Genomic DNA, 19,675 nt, shown 5'->3' with positions numbered 1-19,675 from the left:
GGTAATTAGACAGGCTTTCCTGTCTAAAAACATACAGGGTGCATTTTTTTGTGTTTTCTTTGTGTCCTGTGGAAGAGTTCAGGTCCACTTTAAGAGTAAAGGAGATACTGAGAATGCCTCATGTGGAGATGGACTAGTCCAAAACATGCCAGATTTTTATTGCCTACTGTATGTGACGGCCACACAGGAGAAATTAATTAGAAAGTAATTCATAGTACATTTTAATTTAATCTGGGAGAAATGTATGTGTATAGTTGTATTTTAATTGTACAATTTTTCATGACAGTAGTCCTTGGGAAAAATTTTGGCTTGATTTCCATTTTAACATTTAAAAGGAAAGAGATGATATGAAATGTGGGGTCTACTTTTCCATGGTGACTCCCTCTGACAATATTGATGGCTCAGTCGCCTTCTCAGACATGTCAAGTTTGCTTCCAAGAGAGAAATTAAAATTGGCAAATGAACTTACCTGGGGCTTCCTCCAGCCCCTAGTAGTTGATGAAGTGCCTCGGCATCCTATGGGCTCCCTCCGTTCTGCCCCTAGCGGCTTTGTTAAGCGGTGACTTCGGCCAAAGTCGTGGGCCAGTGCGCATGCGCGGCCCCTCCGGGCACCCATCTCGCCCGCGTGCCCGTCTCTGCAAGCTTTCTGTGCATGTGCAGTGCTTGAAAGAGTGAACTGTGCATGCGCATAACGCTTACGCCGACAGGCACGCGAGTGAGACAGGTGCGCACTGGCCCACGACTTTGGCCGAAGTTGCAGCTTAACAGAACCACTGGGGACAGAACAGAGGGAGCCGAGGGACTTCATCAAATACGGCAGTCTGGAGAAAGCCCCAGGTAAGTTCATTTGCCAATTTTAATGTCTGCTCAGGCTCCGTTTAAGACTGTAAACACTTCTTAGAAAGCTGTATTGGCCCTTTGCAAGTGTCTAGTACCACTGGGCATACAGAGAATTGAGAGAACCCTGATAGAACATATTTCTTTGGTTATCTGTTGGCACAGCCACACGGCTTGCCACAGCGTTCCTTCTGCTGCCAGAGCTGGGACAGTTCCTGAGGTGAATACTGCGGTGAGGACAGCATGCCGCTCTCACACACCTTATCACACAACCAGTTCTCATCCTGGTAACGCCGGGGCCCGATGGCAGACATCCAGATGCCCATGCTGACATCCTCGCCCTGGTAGGTCTTCAGTCGTTTGGCATTTTCAGCAAGCCAGTGAACGATATCTTGCGATAGGACGTATCCGGATCCACAGGTGAAGGGTGGGTAGGCTGGACTGAGGTACTCCAGCTCCTGCCATTTTCCTGTGCGGTCCACCCCCCAGTTCAGGCGAAAGTTACCCCACCAAGCATTGGGCCCTTTCAGCTGGCGCGCCTCCAGGGCCTGGAAGACATTATCTAGGTCCACAAAGCAGTCATCATCTGTCTTCAGCAGGAAATCAAAGTCTACGGAACCCACCAGCCAGCGGTAGAAAAGCAGCAGCTTGCGAGGAACATTTCGATATGTGTCAACCACGTTCACAAAAGTGATGTCTCCATGGGCATAGCTCTCCTCCTGCAAGGAAACCTCCTCTTCCACCAGGGAGGCCTGGAACTCCTCTAGGCGCTGTGGTCGGTTGTGGAGATGCTGAAGAAGGGTCTCACCATCATGGATGGTATAGATAAAACCCCCTGCAATGCCCTCTACACCCTGGGAAAAGTCATATGGCAGTAACCCTTCCTCTGCTGTTACTAGATTCAGTACCCCACCACCACTGTTCAGGGTGACACGGTGGACATTCCATGTGGGCAATCCCTCTGGGTCATGACTGTCCCATCGTATGGTACCATGGAAGCCTTCTGGCAGGATGAACTGTTCCACCGGCTTGTAGCATATTTCACTAGAAGAGTCTGAACCATGTGATGACAAATGGACGGCACCAACAGGGCTATTTGGGACAAGCTGGGCGGGCGCTCCTGGGCTGAGTGGGGTAAGTCGTGCTCCACACAGTGGCTCCTCGTGTTCAGCCTGGAAGAGACGGACGCTGAAGTTCCTGGAGGCCCCTGGACACCAGGCTCCCAACCGAGTGATAATGATAGGGTGGAGCACTCTGAAGGTGACACTGAGTTGGTGATGGCTGGAGTTGGCAGGTGGTGGTCCTGTGAATGCGGAAATCTCACGGTGAAGTATGGGGGAGGTTATGTTCAGCAGCTGGCATGAATATAGGTCTTCACGATCTGCAGGTGGCACTCCGCAGGGCTCAGAGCCGACAATGAACCGCAGAAGAGGCTGGTACGGTCCCTGGGAGCCCCAGGTGTTCCGAATTGTGTCCCTCAGTGGCCGGTTTTGGCGGGCTGACAGGACACCGATCACCAGCCGATGGTGCTGGGAGGCGCGGAGCCACAGTTGCAGGAGGAGTCCCAACACACCAGGACAGATGAGCAGCAGTAGCAGTCGACGCATCTACAATCCCATGACAACCCTGCAGCTGCCAGCCAACAGAAGAACAACTCTATGTCTCACCTACACCAAACAAGTAAACTGATTGGTTGTTGACCTGTTGTCAAACTTGCAAGAAGCCGACTAGTGCATAATTCACCACAACTGTTGGCAGTGGTAGATCTTATGTGGCGAATGGCTCTGGAGAATGTAGAGACAGCGGAAATAAGCTGGGCTGATCGAGTCTTCTGATTGGCTGCTCCTTAGAATGTCACATACCTAAAAAGTAAAAAATATGTTTTTATTATATAGAAATATATATATTGTAAATCAATAACTTAAAGTGAACCAGAGACGAAGCACCCTCATGTATATTACCACATAGATCAGTGGGAACATTAGAGAAAGCACCTACCCTGCTCTTTGTTTCATCCTTCACTGCTCAGCGTGCTTGTTAACAGCTCTGATAAAATACCCAACTGAGCATTTAGCCTGGCTTTGCTCAGGAATCATTATAGCTGAGTGTGTCTTCTGTGATGTCTTTTCAAGCACAAGCCTGCCCCCTTCTGGCTCTGCTTTAAAGGGACACTGTAGGGGGGTCAGGGGAAAATGAATTGAAGTTACCCGGGGCTTCTAATGGTCCCCTGCAGACATCCTGTGCCCGCGCAGCCACTCCCCAATGCTCCGGCCCCGCCTCCGGTTCACTTCTAGAATTTCAGACTTTAAAGTCTGAAAACCACTGCGCCTGCATTGCCCTGTCCTCACTCCCGCTGATGGCACCAGGTGCGTACTGCGCAGGCCCAGTATGGTCTGTGCCTGCACCGTGCGCTCCTGGAGACATCAGGGGCAGCGAGGACACGGCAACGCAGGCACAGTGGTTTTCAGACTTTAAAGTCTGAAATTCCAGAAGTGAACCGGAGGCGGGGCCGGAGCATTGGGGAGTGGCTGCGCGGGCACAGGATGCCTGCGGGGGACCATTAGAAGCCCCGGGTAACTTCAACTCATTTTCCCCTGACCCCCCTACAGTATCCCTTTAATGACTCAGCTATAATGACTCCTGAGCAAAGCCAGACTGAATGCTCAGTCGGGAATTTCATCAGGGCTGCTAACAAGCAGGCTGAGCAGTGAAGAATGAAACAGAGAGCAGGGTAGGTGTTTTCTCTAATGTTCCCACTGATATATATGGTAAAATACATGAGGGTGCTTCGTCTCTGGTTCCCTTTAAATACATACAGTAATAACCACTATATTCGCCATCACCTACACTTTCCACTCTGCCTTCAAACAATGTCATTAGCGACTGTGCACAACAGTTATTATTTACATAATTCTTAATCATCCTGTGTATCCAAATTGCTTTCCATATACAAGAAACTCAGCAGCTCTGTCACCCAATGCTCTCACCACATTATCTCTGGAAAGCACACTGCATCAGTGAAAATAAAGAAGTCACTATGTTCTCAGTACCATGTCCCCCTTCAGGCAAAAATCTAAAGCATAGTCTAATGAATGAATGAATGAATGAGATGCAAATGCTTCTTAAATTATGCAAATATGTATGCAAATATATTCAGTTTGAAAATGGACCAATCAATTTAAACCCAGCAATACAAAATTTCAAGAGGAAAGACTAGGAGGGCATATATCCCAATGAAATCACCAAAAACCCATTATGAATTGTTAAAATATCATAACTTTAATTCTCTATTCCAAAAATACAAAAATATTTTTAAAACCGCCAACCCGTGGTGGATCAAAGACCCCACAACCCTCATACATAACAGGTTTAAATTGATTGGTCCATTTTCAAACGGCATATATTTGCATACAAATTTGCATAAATTTACATAAATGCGGAAACATTTGCATATGTTTCATCTTCCCTACCTGGCGCTATGATTACTTCCAGATTTTAGGGTCTAAAAGCGGTGCAATTTTTTCTCAAGCTTTTGACTCTAAAAGCAGGAGGGGAAAAAATCATACCACTTAATAGATCTGCTACAGCCCTGCATATAACTCACCTCCCCTGGATCCAGCCTTGTAACTCTCTCCGTCTACCGGATGGCGCTGTAACTCTATAGTGAGATTGCGGTCTGTCGTCATGTGACAAACGGCGATCTCACCAGAGGGATCGAGAGCCTCAGAGGACCGGAGGAATGGTTGCCGGCATCTGGATCCTGGGGAGGTGAGTTACAAATGCCTGCTGTTCACAGGCGCTACACATACCTCCCGGCAGCTGCCATGAGTCAGGCTCGGGGTTACCACCCTGAGCTGCGGATTTCCACCCGAGCCTGACTCGGGGCTACCGATAAGGAGGTTAAGGGTTAACCCTCCTGGCGGTCAATTAAAACCACCAGGGGGCAGAGCAGCACTATTTAAAAAAAAATAATTTTTTAATCATGTAGCTAGCCTAGCGCTAGCTACATGACAGCCGCTGAGCTGCGGCATCCCCCTACCCCTCAGGAAATCCCAATCTAAACGGGATTTCCATTAGGGCTTCCCCGTCGCCAGGGCGGGATGACGTCACCGACGTCATGACGTCAAAGGGAGTCCCGATCCACCTCTCAGCGCTGCCTGGCACTGATTGGCCAGGCTGCGCATGGGGTCTGGGGAGGGGGTGGCATTGCGCAGCGGATAGCAGCGAATCGGCGCAGAGCGGAGGCGATCAGGCACTGCACGCAGCTAGCAAAGTCCTAGCTGCGTGTAATAACAAAAAATTGTGCAAATCGGCCCAGTTTATTGAACAGTCTAAAACTAAGTGGCATGACTAAAGTGTCCATGAGGGTGGGGCTATGGGAGCCAGCTCCTCCCCTTCTGCAGATTAGCCCAGTGGAGCACTGTAATATTAACCTGCTCCACGTTTCCTCTGTTCTTCCTGACAGCTACATGCTCTGTGGTTGCATAGCTCTGGCTCCCAATGTATCACGTTAGCAGAAGGTAAAGCTATGGAAGCATAGAGCATGCAGCCGCCAGGAAGAACAGAATAGATCCACAGTGCTGGAGCAGGTAATTGTTACCCTGCTCTGCTGCACTACTCTGTAATGTGGGGAGAGAGTGCCCAGGGGAAAAAATGCGTGGCTTACCAGACACCTGGGGGGCGTTCAGTGGGTTGTTGCTGCACACCCAACTTAAACTTACAGTGTTTCAACCAGAACCACTGACCAGTGTGCTCCTCTGGATGGGAAGGCTGTTGTTCTTTTACTGTTCACAATGGTGCATTGAAGCTCTCAAGAGCCACATAAAATGAGGCCCATGAGCACAGGCTAGTTCTATGTAGGCTTGGGACTGATGTTTTCAGCATGCCACTTGCCAGTTTAGGTATCCTTTAAATTGATTTATGAGATTAGACAAGAGACTGATTATATAAATGACAGCTGCAAGGACAATTGCAAAGGCAAGAACTCTGCCAGTCAGAAGCAGCTTTTCAGTGTTTTACAAAGCAAAAAGTGAGAAAAGCTTCTGAAAGTGAAGCTTTTTCCATTATATACAGTGTTCTCAATTACATAAGCATTTTATAAGAAAGGAAAACGATATTCCAAGAATAATTGCAATAATTGGTAACGTGGGTGATTTGTTTATCACATCATGGAGCTCTCCTTTAAAGACACTGTAACATCAAAAAGTTCCCCTGGGGGGTACTCACCTCGGGAGGGGGAAGCCTCAGTGTCCCAATAAGGCTTCCCACACACCGTCCTCTGTCCCAAGGGGGTCTCGCTGCAGCCCTCCGAACAGCGGCCCGACAGATCCAACAGCTTGTTCAATATTTACCTTTCCAGGCTCCAGCGGGGGCGCTGTTGTGGCTTTCGGCTCTGAAGTAGACGGAAATACCCGATCTCAGTCAGGTCCGCTTATTCAGGTCCGCGCAGGTGCCGGAGACTTGTGCCTGTGCAGTAGAGCAGACCCGACGGCGATTGGGTATTTCCGCCTATTTTGGAGCCGGGAAGATAAAAATCGTTTTCTTTAAAGTAGTCTGAAACTCTGACATAACATTCAATTAAAATGTGTTTTCCTACTTTTTATTACTCATACAGTTATCATATTTGCTTTTGTGCATAAGTAATATTGTCTGTTTACAAATTACAAGTTTCCGAAGTGTAGTTTATCGTACCCTGAAAGCTGGCATTGCATTTTATTCGAACTGCTTTTTATTATATATTAACATCTTCTAATGAGCTTTTCTGAACTGTGTGTGTGTCTGAAGCACAGAGAGTTCCATTTCACTTGTTAGACTGTGTTTACACACACTGTAACAACATTGGAATGTAAACAAAGATACTGTTATCTACAGTTTGGATTGGGATTGAAGCTGAATATCAAGACAATGTGCTTTTGTTTAACCATTTCAGTGATGTTCTGCAAAAAAAAAAAAAAATCTGGGATAGTAGCTTTCAAGCTGTGAGGAATCTTTTAGAGCAAAGTAGAAATGCTGGCTTTCAGACCACTTTAAAGAGAATCTGTACTGTTAAATTCTTACAATAAAAAGCATACCATTCTATTCATTATGTTCTCCTGGGCCCCTCTGTGCTGTTTATGCCACTCTCTGCTGCAATCCTGGCTTGTAATTGCCATTTTTATGCAGTGTTTACAAACAAACGGCATAGCAATTTGATGCGCTGAGAGTAGCTTAGTGTGTGAGTCATACAGAGTGTGCAGGGGGCCTGGAGAGGGTGTGTATAGCTTCTATCCAATGACAAGAGGCACAGCACATTCCATCCTCAGCTGACAGAAGAGAGAAGATTAGATCATATAACAGAGATAACACAGCCACTGTGCAAGTAGGAAAGGCTGCAGTAAGACAGACCACATTAGAACAGATATAGGAACATATAGGATAGAAGAAATAAGGCTCAAAATTTTGTTACAGAGTCTCTTTAAGGTTCAGATTGTAGTAGGTCTAGATAGAGTTCCACTTCAACATGACTAAGCCAAATTACAGTTCTTCCTTGGCTGCATGTTTTGAAAGCCACTCTATAGTATGACAGCCTCAACCAAGGAAACCAGATTCCATACCAGACATTCCTTGAGATCAGATCCTATCCGACCAGAAGCAGTTTCAAAAGCATTATAGTATAGTCTCTGCAGTATATCCACTTTGGGAACTGGACCAGAGCAAAAGAAATCCTCAGTATTTATGAATTTAAAGGAACCCTGAAGGGGAAAAAAAGTCCTAATTTGGGTACCTACCTCCAGAGGCTTCCCAGACACCCTCCTCCTCACTGTTCCAGCACTGGGAACCCCTGCAAGCCCTTGCAGACAGAGCTCACCTGCGCATTGGCATGGAGCTGAGCAGGCTTGGCTTTTTCCCGAGTGTCAGCTCTGTGTTACTGCGAATTCACAACGCGGCCTTACACAGTGGAACTCCGGGAGTCCTAGAGCTGGAACGAAGGGATGGATCTTTAGGATCCATAGGCATCTACACTTTTAACTTTATGAGCTCCAAGATTTACTTTCAATTTGTGGCTGCTAGTCTACTTTAGATGACCCATAGGGAAATTCAGCTAACATTATTGGATTGACGACACCCTCTCGAACGGCTAGGTTTCCAACAGGCTGTAATAAACTACACCCACACTATTTGGCCAATCACAACGCTTCATGTTGAAGAGCGTACTGTGATTGGATAAGCTGTTCCCTATGATTATCCTGCTGGTTCCCCTAAAGTAGCCTAGTGTGCTTCATTTTGCTCATTAGTTCAGAAGCGTTACTTCAATTCATGGGCCTCCCCCAATCTTCACACCCCTTCCCTTACCTCCCCTTGTTGCCCTTCACAGGCTTGGGGCCCATCTCACAAGTATCATAAGACAAGTGTTGCCATTGTGATCTTCACACCCATAACAAGTGTAGCCACAAAACACCTGATCTGAAGTATAGAAACAAACACAGAGACCGCACTCAGAAGGCTTGTTCAATCACTGTATTGACAGAAATCAGAGCAAACAGAGGCACACAACATTTCGGGCGTAGCCCTTCCTCAGGTGTGACACCTGAGGAAGGGCTACGCCCGAAACGTTGTGTGCCTCTGTTTGCTCTGATTTCTGTCAAAACAGTGATTGAACAAGCCTTCTGAGTTCGGTCTGTGTGTTTGTTTCTTGGCATTGGCAGAGCACAGGAGTGGTGTACATGTGAGAGACCAGCACCGGCACTCAGTTCCAGGAGTCCTGGGCTGATACAAGGGTGTGGAGGTGTGAATTCTAAAGTTGATCTGAAGTCTAGTCCCCTGTATAAGAGGTAGGTAAGGTTAGCAGTTGGGAGCTCCACCAAGCTCTGGGACCCCCTATAGTTACACTCCTGCAATAGTTACTGTAGGTAGGAGCATAAAACAATTACTGCCTATGGCTGGGATTAGATTGTGAGCTCTTCTGAGGACAGTTAGTAACATAAATATGTATAGTGACTGCCTATGGCAGGGGTTACATTGTGAGCTCCTTTGAGGACGGTTAGTGACAGGACTATGTACACTACGTAAAGGCCCTGCAGAAGATGTCAGGTCTGCATACATCCTGGATAATAAAGAAAAAATAGTAAGTACCCACTGCGTCTGTAGCAGCCATTTGTTTATTCAAACCCACCCCCCTTTCCTGCCTGCTTGCCACTATGACACACCCCCATATGTTCCAACACCCCCTCACTGCCCTGCCACTCCTCAGCCCTGTCCATATACTCAGCTCTCTGCTTACTTGTAGAGCCATCGGTGGGTGCAGCTGCAGATACACTGCATGACCTCCCGTGCAGCACTCGCTGTGTTTGTACTGCGCAGGCGCAAACTACAGAAGCACGCACATGCGCGCTAGGAGTCTAAAGAACCCCGAGGTTCGCCCTGCTGTGAATAAAGCTTTTTTGTTGTGGTGACGTCAAGGCGGGTGTAGTAAGATGGCGGCGCCGGTGGTGGCGAAGGTCCCCTGTTCGGAGGAGGATGAGGAGGAGGACGGCGGCGGGAGGAAGGTGCGGGGGAGGCCGCGGCTCGCAGACATGGACCGGGTGCGGCGGAGGCTGGAATCCCGGAAGAAGTATGACTGCCGCCGCGTGTACCTGGGAGAGGCGCACGAAGCCTGGCTGCAGCGGAGAGAGAGGGGGACGGAGAGCGGGGGCGGGGCCTGGACTGACGCCAAGCTGGCCGCCCACCTGCTGGAGCTGGAGGCGCGAGGGTGAGTCTCCTGTCCCATCCCAGCATGCACTGCGCAAGCAATGCTGCTCTAACCTACCTGGGGAGAGAAGAGTGGATACAAGTAGAATGGCAGTACAAATTATTCAAAGCAAGTTTGTAACTTTATCAAAGGAAAAAAAATGAACCTTTTAGGGACCACCCATATTAAATTGGCGTAGGATTTTCACCTGCTGTTTCCGCTTCCGATGCAGTTGTGCGCATCTGAGAGGGTGTCATATGACATCTCCCCTCAGTGATCAGGAGCCATCGCGCTTGGCTCCTGATCACTACGATCACCGGCAGATCGTAGTGATCACTGTAATGGTGGCCATACATGGTACAATAAAAACGTTTGTTTATCCCTTTTATTCGATCTAAATGATCGAATGAAAGTTAAAAATATTTTTTTTTCAATCAAGAAATTCGAACGATTATCCCGTTTTTTTCGAGAAAAATCAGATCGGACATGCTGGAAAAATCTTTATATTTCGATCTAACGGAATAATCAAACTAAATTATGTAATCGAAAAAAAAATGAAAAATTGTACCATGTATGGGCACCCTAAGAGTTGCAGCGGTAGAGGGGAAAGAAGAGGATCTACACCGCTTCCTTAGTTCCCCCGGCGATCGTTGCTCCCCTCCGCTCTGGCCGGCATCCCCGCTTGCTTTGACGTAAGTATCGGGTCCTGGCTTGATGACGTCATCAAGGCGCGACCCGGAACTTAGCGGCAGTATGAGTGGGGATGCCGGCTAGAGCAGAGGCTTATTGCTGGATCCTGGGAGGTGAGTAAAGGCTGCCTGCAATACGGGGGACACCTAACCACACTGAGGACACCATGCCCACCTAAGCCCTAGCAGGGATCCGGCTGCGTGACAACCTTCCCCCCCCCCCCCCATGCAAAATCGCCTGCTGCTGAAGCCCCCCTTAGGCAGCCCGTCCGGAAAGGGCAGACCTGAAAAAAATCAACTCGCTCACCTAAGAAGATGGATGGCTCTGGATGAGCCTTCTCCAACCCCTTGTTCCAGCGCTATCCCGTTCAAATTTCACGTCTTCGGGAGCACTTGTGCCCGCGAGTGATTCAGAAGTTGGGCACATTCATATTGCGCATGTGCAAGTCCAGACCTGCTCATTTTCAGAAGTACTTGGTAGTGCAGGTGCTTTCGAGGAGTATGCTTGTCGGATAACTTCAATGGGGGTTGCAGCGGTGGAACGCAGGGATGGAGAGAGGATCGGGAAGGGTCTATGGGATCCAAAGCCTTCCCTATTCTCTAACTTTTTTTTTTCTCGTTCATGTTTCCTTAAAGGATTACTGTAGGAGGGTCGGGGAAAATGAGTTGAAGTTACCTGGGGCTTCTAATGGTCCCCCGCAGGCATCCTGTGCCCGCGCAGCCACTCCCCAATGCTCCGGCCCCGCCTCCGGTTCACTTCTGGAATTTCAGACTTTAAAGTCTGAAAACCACTGCGCCTGCGTTGCCGTGTCCTTGCTGCCCCTGATGTCTCCAGGAGCGCACGGTGCAGGCACAGACCATACTGGGCCTGCACAGTACGCACCTGGTGCCATCAGCGGGAGTGAGGACGGCAATGCAGGCGCAGTGGTTTTCAGACTTTAAAGTCTGAAATTCTAGAAGTGAACCGGAGGCGGGGCCGGAGCATTGGGGAGTGGCTGCGCGGGCACAGGATGCCTGCAGGGGACCATTAGAAGCCCCGGGTAACTTCAATTCATTTTCCCCTGACCCCCTACAGTGTCCCTTTAAAGCAGAGCCAGAAGGGGGCAGGCTTGTGCTTGAAACCCGGGGCTTCTAATGGTCCCTCGCAGACATCCTGTGCCTGCGCAGCCACACACTGATGCTCCGCCGTGTCCTCGCTCTCGCTGATGCCACCAGGAGCGTACTGCGCAGGCTCAGACCATGCTGGGCCTGCGCAGTACGCTCCTGGGGACATAAGTGGGAGAGAGGACACAGCAACACAGGCGCAGTGGTTTTCAGACTTTGAAGTCTGAAATTCCAGAAGTCGCGCACGGCCTTGATTGTGCTCCCATTGTGTGGATGTTCTACGCATGTGCAGTACGTGCTCAGTGATGGGGGACCACGCAGTAGCGAGGGAAGCCTCATTAGGATCCTGAGGCTTCTCTTAAGGTATCTGATTTTGTCTAACCAAGCTTTTGCTCGGGTACATTTTAAGGTATTTTCCCCAGTAGGACAAAGCCTCTAGGACCTCCAGGGGCTTCTCTGATCTTTCTTGAGCTGACCCTTGCTTACTGAGAACTTCTGCGTGGCCATGCTCCCATCAGTGAATGAGTGTGGCCATCCTGCGTAGGCGCACTGACGGCCTGCACATTAGCATGGAGCAGCTCGGGGACAGAGGAAAAAGCCATGCGCAAGCACCGTTTGTGTTTGTTCTCGGATGGGGGTGCAGCACTGTGAACCTATTCACCGAGCCTTCATCAAATAGGCTCAAAGCAGGGCTATGGTGTCGGTACAAAAATCATCCAACTTCTCAGTTTATGATTCCACCGACTTCTGTAATTTGCATATAATAATCTTGCTGAATGAAAGTATGTAACATAAAAGTCATGTCACCACTGCCAAAGCTTAGAAATTGTAAAGCTATATTAAGATGGCATCTGCTTTTGGGAACGAAAAAAGCTCCCGGCCAGGAAGTTGACACCGTATCCTGTCAGTCCTCCCAGCCTGTCATTGCCAACATGAATGCCCCAGCATGTGGTCTGTATATTTAGAGGGTACCGGTGTTCAAAAACCTAGTGACAGCCGTGTCACTAGGTTGTCCCCCTGGGAGGCTCAGGAGCGATCGGCTCTCATAGGCTAATGCCTATGACAGCAGATCACTGTCATTGGCTGCCGGGGAGAGGGAGGGGAAAAAAAATATGTAAATATATATATAAACAAATACACACAAAAAAAACATTGGGGGAGCTATCACCAACTGAAATCTCTATTGGTGGGCAGAAAAAGTAGCGGATTAATTTGTGTGCTGCGTGGTATGGCTCTGCAGCGAGCTTTTAAAGCTGCAGAGCCCAAAGTTGTAAAAAATAGCCTGGTCACTAAGGGGGTATAACCCTATGGGCATGAAGAGGATAAGAACCCCATATCAGCTGGGTTTCAGTAGGTAGCACTGCCACCTTCCAGAAAAAGGCCTCTACCCTTTCTATATATGATAGAAGTTTTGAATCAGGATGATACCATTTATTGGCTAACTTAGAGGAAATAAAAAAGTAAACTTTCGGCAAGTAAGCCTTCCTCAGACTTATATAGAGTACATACACTAATTGTTATAAGCTAAAAAGAATTGTGACATTTAAAACCCATTCTACCAGCCCATCAAATACAAGAAATAAAAAACGAACAAGAATTGTTGCGTTTACAATCCAACGTACCAGCCCAAGAAGTTACAATCTTTGTGTAAACCTACATCTACAGATTTGAGCCAATGTATAAATGTTGTCTCTTTCATTAGTCTTTCTTTATGCGATTTGAAGCCACCCAATACAGTGATGAAAAGATCACTTAAAGAGGAACTGTAACGACAAAACGGCCCCTGGGGGGTACTCACCTCGGGTGGGGGAAGCCTCAGGATCCTAATCAGGCTTCCCACGCCGTCCTGCGTCCCTCGGGGGTCTCGCTGTAGCCCTCCGTGCAGCGGTGACGCAATATTTACCTTCCTGGCTCCTGCGCAGGCGCTCTGATGCCTCTCGGCGCCGAAGTAGGCGGAAATACCCGATCGCCGTCGGGTCTGCTCTACTGCGCAGGCGCAAGTTTCCGGCGCCTGTGCAGTAGAGCGGACCCGACGGAGATCGGGTATTTCGGTCTATTTCCGTGCCGAAAGTCGCCACAGCGCCCCCGCTGGAGCCAGCAAAGGTAAATATTGAACTGACAGTCGGCTCAGTCGCCGGCTGTTCGGAGGGCTGCGGCGAGACCCCTGTGGGACAGAGGACGGCGTGGGAAGCCTCATTAGGATCCGGAGGCTTCCCCCACCCGAGGTGAGTACCCCCCAGGGGAGGTTTTTGTTGTTACAGAGTCTCTTTAAGCTGTGTCCATGTAAACAGAAGTGTGTGGGCAATGGGAGATCAGTATATTTATTCTTGTTGGGTTTTTTTCTGCTGTTAATAGTGAACCTATGGTGGTTTATACGCTCAGGTAAAGTGTCCTGTTTCTCCAAACATAAATTCCTTTGGAGCATTTTGCACACATGAACAGGTACACCAGATTATAGTGAATCACAGGAAAAGGTGCCTTGTACTTTTTCCCAGCCAGGATATGTAATCAAAGAAGGGGGACTGCATTTCCCAGCATGCATTGTGGCAGCCAGGGACATAGGACAAATCTGCGGCATGGAGGGGCTAGAAAGTGGGGGCTACAGAGCAGCCCACCGTAGGTAAATAACTACTTCATCCCCATACCCCACACTGTTTACAAATTTCCCTTAGCGGGAGTTTAGTTCAACAAGTTATTTATAAATGGTGCTTATGCAGGAGAACAGAGGCGCCAAAAGGATAAAAGGAAGCTAAATGAGCTTAAAAAAACAAATTCTTGGTAAATAGAGGAGGAAGTGGTGGACTTGCCTCCTCCAAGTAGACACACGACTGTAGTAAAGACAGTCAATATATTTTATTTATGAACTCCAAATATGCAATGCGTTTCACAGGTTTGATCCCGCTTCATCAGGCAATAACAACGGAGCAATAGCGTATGTGGTCAGTAGAAGAGCCAGGCACCTCTGCTAACAGAGGTGCCTGGCTCTTCTACTGACCACATATGCTATTGCTCCGTTATTGCCTGATGAAGCGGGATCAAACCTGCGAAACACATTGCATATTTGGAGTTCATAAATAAAATATATTGACTTGTCTTTACTACAGTCGTTGTGTGTCTACTTGGAGGAGGGAAGTCCACCACTGCCTCCTCTATTTACCAAGAATTAGATTTTTAAGCTTATTTAGTTTCCTTTTATCCTTTTGGCGCCTCTGTTCTCCTGCATAATATTGAGTCCACCCTGAGTGGAGGGTTGATCCCCCTTTTTTCTCATCTACAGAGAGCGACTTCTTATTCCTGAGTGGGGTCAGGAAAATCTCCCCACAGTGGTTGCCTAATGGTAACCCTGGTTTGTGAGTATTAATATTTACTCTATCTAGTAACCATTTACCAGTACATATTACACTATTGGGGCTCTTGGTGTTCCTTGTTTTTATAAATGGTGCTTAGTTCCCTTTACAAATCGACCAGTTGAATGCAGCAGCAGCATTTCATTTGTCCATTTCCAAGCTGCATAAATTTGTCTCAAAGCATAAAAATTGATCTTACCTAGTGCTGACCTCTTCTGCAGCACTTTACAGAATCTGTAGTCACGTCATCGCTGGTGCTCAAAGATCGTCTGAAGCCAGGTTTTCTTGTGGTGAAGGATGCTTTCCCTCACAGTATGTGGGGGGGGGGGGGGGGGAATGCTCAGACATAGGGAGAACATACAAACTCCATGTCCTGGCAGAGGTGTGAACACACCAGATGAAACTTGGTGGTGGACAATAACGGCCGCCTCTGCTGAGATTATAGCATGTGTATGGCAGCCACCGACCGCACAGCCAGCGATCAGTCCTGGCAGATTTGTGCGCAGGCGCTCCCGGCCACATGAGCACACTCGTGCAGGCAATACCGACCTGGCCGGGTCAGCATCTGCATGGGAGGGGACCTCGGGGTACGCTGCTGTGGCGAGGGACACATAGCCTTCCAGAGGCTGGAGGAAGCCCCAGGTAAGTAGACCTCATTTTCATTAAAATGCCTGATATTTCAAGGCAATGAGGTGGCACCTTTTAATTAATTAGAAAAATAATAGCAATGGTTATAATTATAGCTATTGCCAGTCACTCCTGCATCTACTGGCACTGTAATTATCTGCTGAGGAAAATACGTATCCCCTCTGCTTGCAGGGGCGTCATCCAAAATAATAATAAGACTGTGGTTTCTCTATAGCCGCTGATTGCCTGCGGCGAATAACAATGATAGTTATACAGCGTGCAGGTAATCTGTACAGCCAGATGTGCCGTTATCCTCTCACTAGTGCAGGAACATGCTAAAGTATAAAATCAACTATAATTATGATGATGATGCCTTTGCCAGCACAGGTTACTTATTTGTCATAACAGCTAATTATAGTGATGAGGACGGCAGAAGTAGAAATATTTATTATTGTTGTTTGTATTATTGTGTATATATACAATACACTTGTATGTTCCGTCTGTTTAGAGTTACCACTCTATCTCTCCACCGGACCCACAGACGCGAGTCCTCATAATGATGAAGACTGTGAGGTTAATTAGATTTAGGGCTCGTTCACAATGTAAGCGGTTTCATTTTTTTTTTTTTTTTTTTTTACATTGTTACACATGGGCGATTTTCATGAGAAGATTCATATCAGCGCGGGTCGTGCGCTGTCCGTACAGTAAAGCGGTGTGTGGACCATTTTTGAGGTGATTCCGCCTCAAGGGAAAGTATAGGAGAAACACAAACAAACACTTGTCAGGTTGCAGATTGGAATGCGTTTTAAACAACTGATCCGTTTTTCAAAACGTTGTGCTTTTGCAGCATACGTTTCCAGTGCATTTAAAGAGACACTGAAGCGAAAAAAAAATATATGATATAGTGAATTGGTTGTGTACTATGAATAATTACTAGAAGATTAGCAGCAAAGAAAATATTCTCATACTTTTATTTTCAGGTATATAGTGTTTTTTCTAACATTGCATCATTCTATAATATGTGCATATTACACAACACTCAGCATTCAAAATGAGTCTTTCAGAGCAGTCTGTGAAGTAATGACCTCTCCTCTAGCAGAGGAAAAGTAAATAGTCCAGGAACAGTTGAGATGATAAAAGTCAGATAACAGCCCTCTCCAGGACTAAGGGCTGGTTCAGACGGACGTTTGGAGGCATCGCGTTCGTTGGCGTCGCGGCGGCAATGCGTTCAGGCTTTCAGCAGCGTTCGGATGCGGTCACGTTTTTTTCTTCCCCTAGGGGAACATTACCCGTCGCGGTTAACCGCCCCTGGATGCAACATGTAGCTTCCAGGGGCTCCTTGAACGCCAGTGAAAATCGGGACCCGAACGCCGCGTTCGTGTAAACGCGCGTAAAAGCTTGGTACAAACGCTCCCATTCACTTGAATGGGAGCGTTTAACGCCAAGCCCCGAACGCTGGCGGTAAACGCTGCACAAACGTCCGTCTGAACCATCCCTAACTTAGTCGGAGAGCTTAATGGCTTGTTTGCATAGAGATAACAACTGGAATTTCTCAACTCTTCCTGTACTGGAAACCATTACACTGATGTATCTGATCTTAATGTTTTATTTCTTAAAGCCCATACACACGTCGGATTTTAGCGAACGACCCGTCGTTTGAACGTTCCGTCGTTCGGACGTTTTCGCGTCAAATCCGACGTGTGTACAGACTATCGTTCGGGTGATAAGACTGGTTACCAGCGATCCGCCCGGCGGATCGTTGGTAACCAGTCTTATCACCCGAACGATAGTCTGTACACACGTCGGATTTGACGCGAAAACGTCCGAACAACGGAACGTTCAAACGACGGGTCGTTCGCTAAAATCCGACGTGTGTATGGGCCTTTAGCTGTGCTACACATACAAATCATAATATCATAATTTTTTTTTCGCTTCAGTGTCTCTTTAAACATATGTCAAAAACGTGTCCTTCCTTCCTGTGTGTTTCTATTGGATAAAGAGGTCCGCAAAGATGACGCTGAGGGGAGGAGCAGGCAGTAGGCAATCTGCTTTGGCATCCGCTTTGTGTGCTAAAGTTCTCTGTGTAGAGGGAGATCCGTTTTTGTGTTGCCCTTCATTGCCTCCGCAGATATCCGGGGTCCATGAAAATGTGGCACATCCAGACTCTCCTTTTCAGTTTTCTAAAACGGAGCCCACGGATCTGTTTTTTGAAGTGTGTGAAGACTGACGCTAATTTTAATATTGGGATCCATGGCTCTGTTTTTGTCCAGGGCAAAAAAACTGAGCCATGAATACGGTTTTGAAAGAAGTGTGAACTGACCCAAACATTTGTTTTAAAACTCTGTGCTTTCAGTGCGACTCGGTATATTGGCAAGGATTAACTCTGGTGCACACTATCAATTCTGATTGACCAATCGCTGACCAATTTTACCCCGTGCATGTAATATGAACGCTGACAGATATCGAATCCTGTTAGCAGGATGTGTAGGTGAACCCTCAGACCCCTTTTACATTTATACACTTTTTTTTGCATTGCGTTATGCAACAGCAATGAAAGCGTATGGGGCCCGGTACAATCATTGCATCCCGTTGCATTGGAAGCTTCCGATTCACGACAACCCGCCACAAAGTCAACAGCACGTTACCGGGCGACTTCCGCGGCAAAGCAGCAGCGGCAGAATGCATAGAAGTCAATACTTGGCGACGCACTCTGCCGCATGGTCATATCATTTATTTATTCATTTTAATTTTACAATGCAATGCTAGCGGGATGGTGCATCGTAACGTTAGCCCCAAGTGTAAAACCCTCATACTACATCAAGGTGGTAAAATTGGTCAGCGATTGGCCAATCATAATTGAAAGTGTGTACCAGGCTTTAGGCTGCGAACACACATCCAATTTTGATTGGCCAATCTTACCATCTCCATGTAGTATAAGAGCTTACCTTCACAATCTGCTCATGGTATTCAAAATTTGTTAGCCCTCATACTATATGAAGGGGGTAAAACTGACCAACCAAAATTGAATGTATGTACCCATATGTATGTCAAACAGTATATCAGCTTGCTTCCTTTTTGTTTTTATGTGTTTTAAAAGAAGAAAAAAAATGAATTCCATTGCCAGGTGAAATCCTATGTAAAATGTCGCTGATAAGTGAATATTATTACTAGCCTGTGTATACAGTTGGTTGTTTGTAACTTTTTGTAAGTTATAAACAACCACTATCTTTACAAAAGCAGATGCATATTAGATAATGATTACACTTTGAATTCTTACCTTATGTTGCAGGAGGCCCAGTGAGGACCTGCGGAGCAGCGCGCAGCACAAGAAGCGTACGTATCGCGCACAGCACATTGTTCTGTCACCCGCTGATCATTTATATTACAGCACACCAGACATCAGACAAGGTACTAAGGCCCAGTGCACACCAAAACCGCTAGCAGATCCGCAATACGCTAGCGGTTTTGGGAGCTGATTTCAGAGCGATTCTAGGTATGTTTAGATACCTAGCGGTTTTGGGTGCGTTTTTGTTACATAGTTATTTTGGTTGAAAAAAGACATGCGTCCATAGAGTTCAACCAGTACAAAGTACAACTCCAGCCTGCTCCCTCACATATCCCTGTTGATCCAGAGGAAGGCGAAAAAACCCTTACAAGGCATGGTCCAATTAGCCCCAAAAGGGAAAAATTCCTTCCCGACACCAGATGGCAATCAGATAAAATCCCTGGATCAACATCATTAGGCATAACCTATTAATTGTAGCCATGGATGTCTTTCTACGCAAGGAAAGCATCTAAGCCCCCTTTAAATGCAGGTATAGAGTTTGCCATAACGACTTCCTGTGGCAATGCATTCCACATCTTAATCACTCTTACTGTAAAGAACCCTTTCCTAAATAAATGGCTAAAACGTTTTTCCTCCATGCGCAGATCATGTCATCTAGTCCTTTGAGAAGGCCTAGGGACAAAAAGCTCATCCGCCAAGCTATTATATGTTAATTAGATCTCCTGTAGCAGATTACACATATTGTTACAGTAAAAGCTGTTACTGAACAGCTTCTGTAACAAAAACGCCTGGCAAACCGCTCTGAAGTAGCGTTTTTCAGAGCGGTTTGCGTTTTTCCTATACTTTACATTGAGGACGAAACACTTCTGCAAACCGCAAACATGCAGCAGGAGGCACGTTTGCGGCAGGGCGGGCAAAAACCTCAAACCGCCGGTATGCACCATCCCATTGCAATACATTAGCCACGCGTTTTTACAGGCGGATGCGGCCGGCGGATCGCTCCAAAAACCGCTCGGTGTGCACTAGTCACAAGTCAGCTTCCTGCAACAGCCATACATTTCTGAGGAAACTTGCTGGA

At 47.2% G+C, this 19,675-nt stretch overlaps 2 protein-coding genes across 4 annotated transcripts in view; one reads left to right on the top strand and one right to left on the bottom strand.

Moving 5' to 3' along the window:
* Positions 1 to 557: 557 nt before the first annotated feature.
* Positions 558 to 18,702, bottom strand: B3GALNT2 (beta-1,3-N-acetylgalactosaminyltransferase 2). 3 transcript variants are annotated; one of them, XM_068274277.1, is made up of 2 exons: positions 18,589 to 18,702; positions 558 to 2,699 (listed from the first exon to the last, which is right to left on the bottom strand). In XM_068274277.1, the coding sequence occupies exon 2, from the start codon at positions 2,442 to 2,444 to the stop codon at positions 987 to 989; it is 1,458 nt and encodes a 485-aa protein (XP_068130378.1). In that variant the 5' UTR covers positions 2,445 to 2,699; positions 18,589 to 18,702; the 3' UTR covers positions 558 to 986. The 3 variants fall into 3 exon arrangements, with proteins under 3 accessions (XP_068130378.1, XP_068130379.1, XP_068130377.1); XM_068274278.1 differs by lacking the exon at positions 18,589 to 18,702 and adding an exon at positions 9,450 to 9,520; XM_068274276.1 differs by lacking the exon at positions 18,589 to 18,702 and adding an exon at positions 9,098 to 9,207.
* The window catches only part of ZNF653 (zinc finger protein 653), a 36,948-nt gene continuing 26,530 nt past the window's right edge, over positions 9,258 to 19,675 (top strand). The window contains exons 1-2 of the mRNA XM_068274275.1: positions 9,258 to 9,565; positions 18,601 to 18,644. Coding sequence (XP_068130376.1) covers positions 9,291 to 9,565; positions 18,601 to 18,644 — 319 coding nt within the window. The 5' untranslated portion in view covers positions 9,258 to 9,290. The remainder of the gene's footprint in view (positions 9,566 to 18,600; positions 18,645 to 19,675) is intronic.

This window comes from Hyperolius riggenbachi, chromosome 3 (genome assembly GCF_040937935.1).
Source record: "Hyperolius riggenbachi isolate aHypRig1 chromosome 3, aHypRig1.pri, whole genome shotgun sequence".
Classification (NCBI taxonomy): domain Eukaryota; kingdom Metazoa; phylum Chordata; class Amphibia; order Anura; family Hyperoliidae; genus Hyperolius; species Hyperolius riggenbachi.
This window is presented reverse-complemented; position numbering and strand designations above follow the sequence as displayed.

Excerpts from the sequence above, each read along its gene's own strand:
- B3GALNT2 (XM_068274277.1), bottom strand. The coding sequence starts at position 2,444 with ATGCGTCGACTGCTACTGCTGCTCATCTGTCCTGGTGTGTTGGGACTC.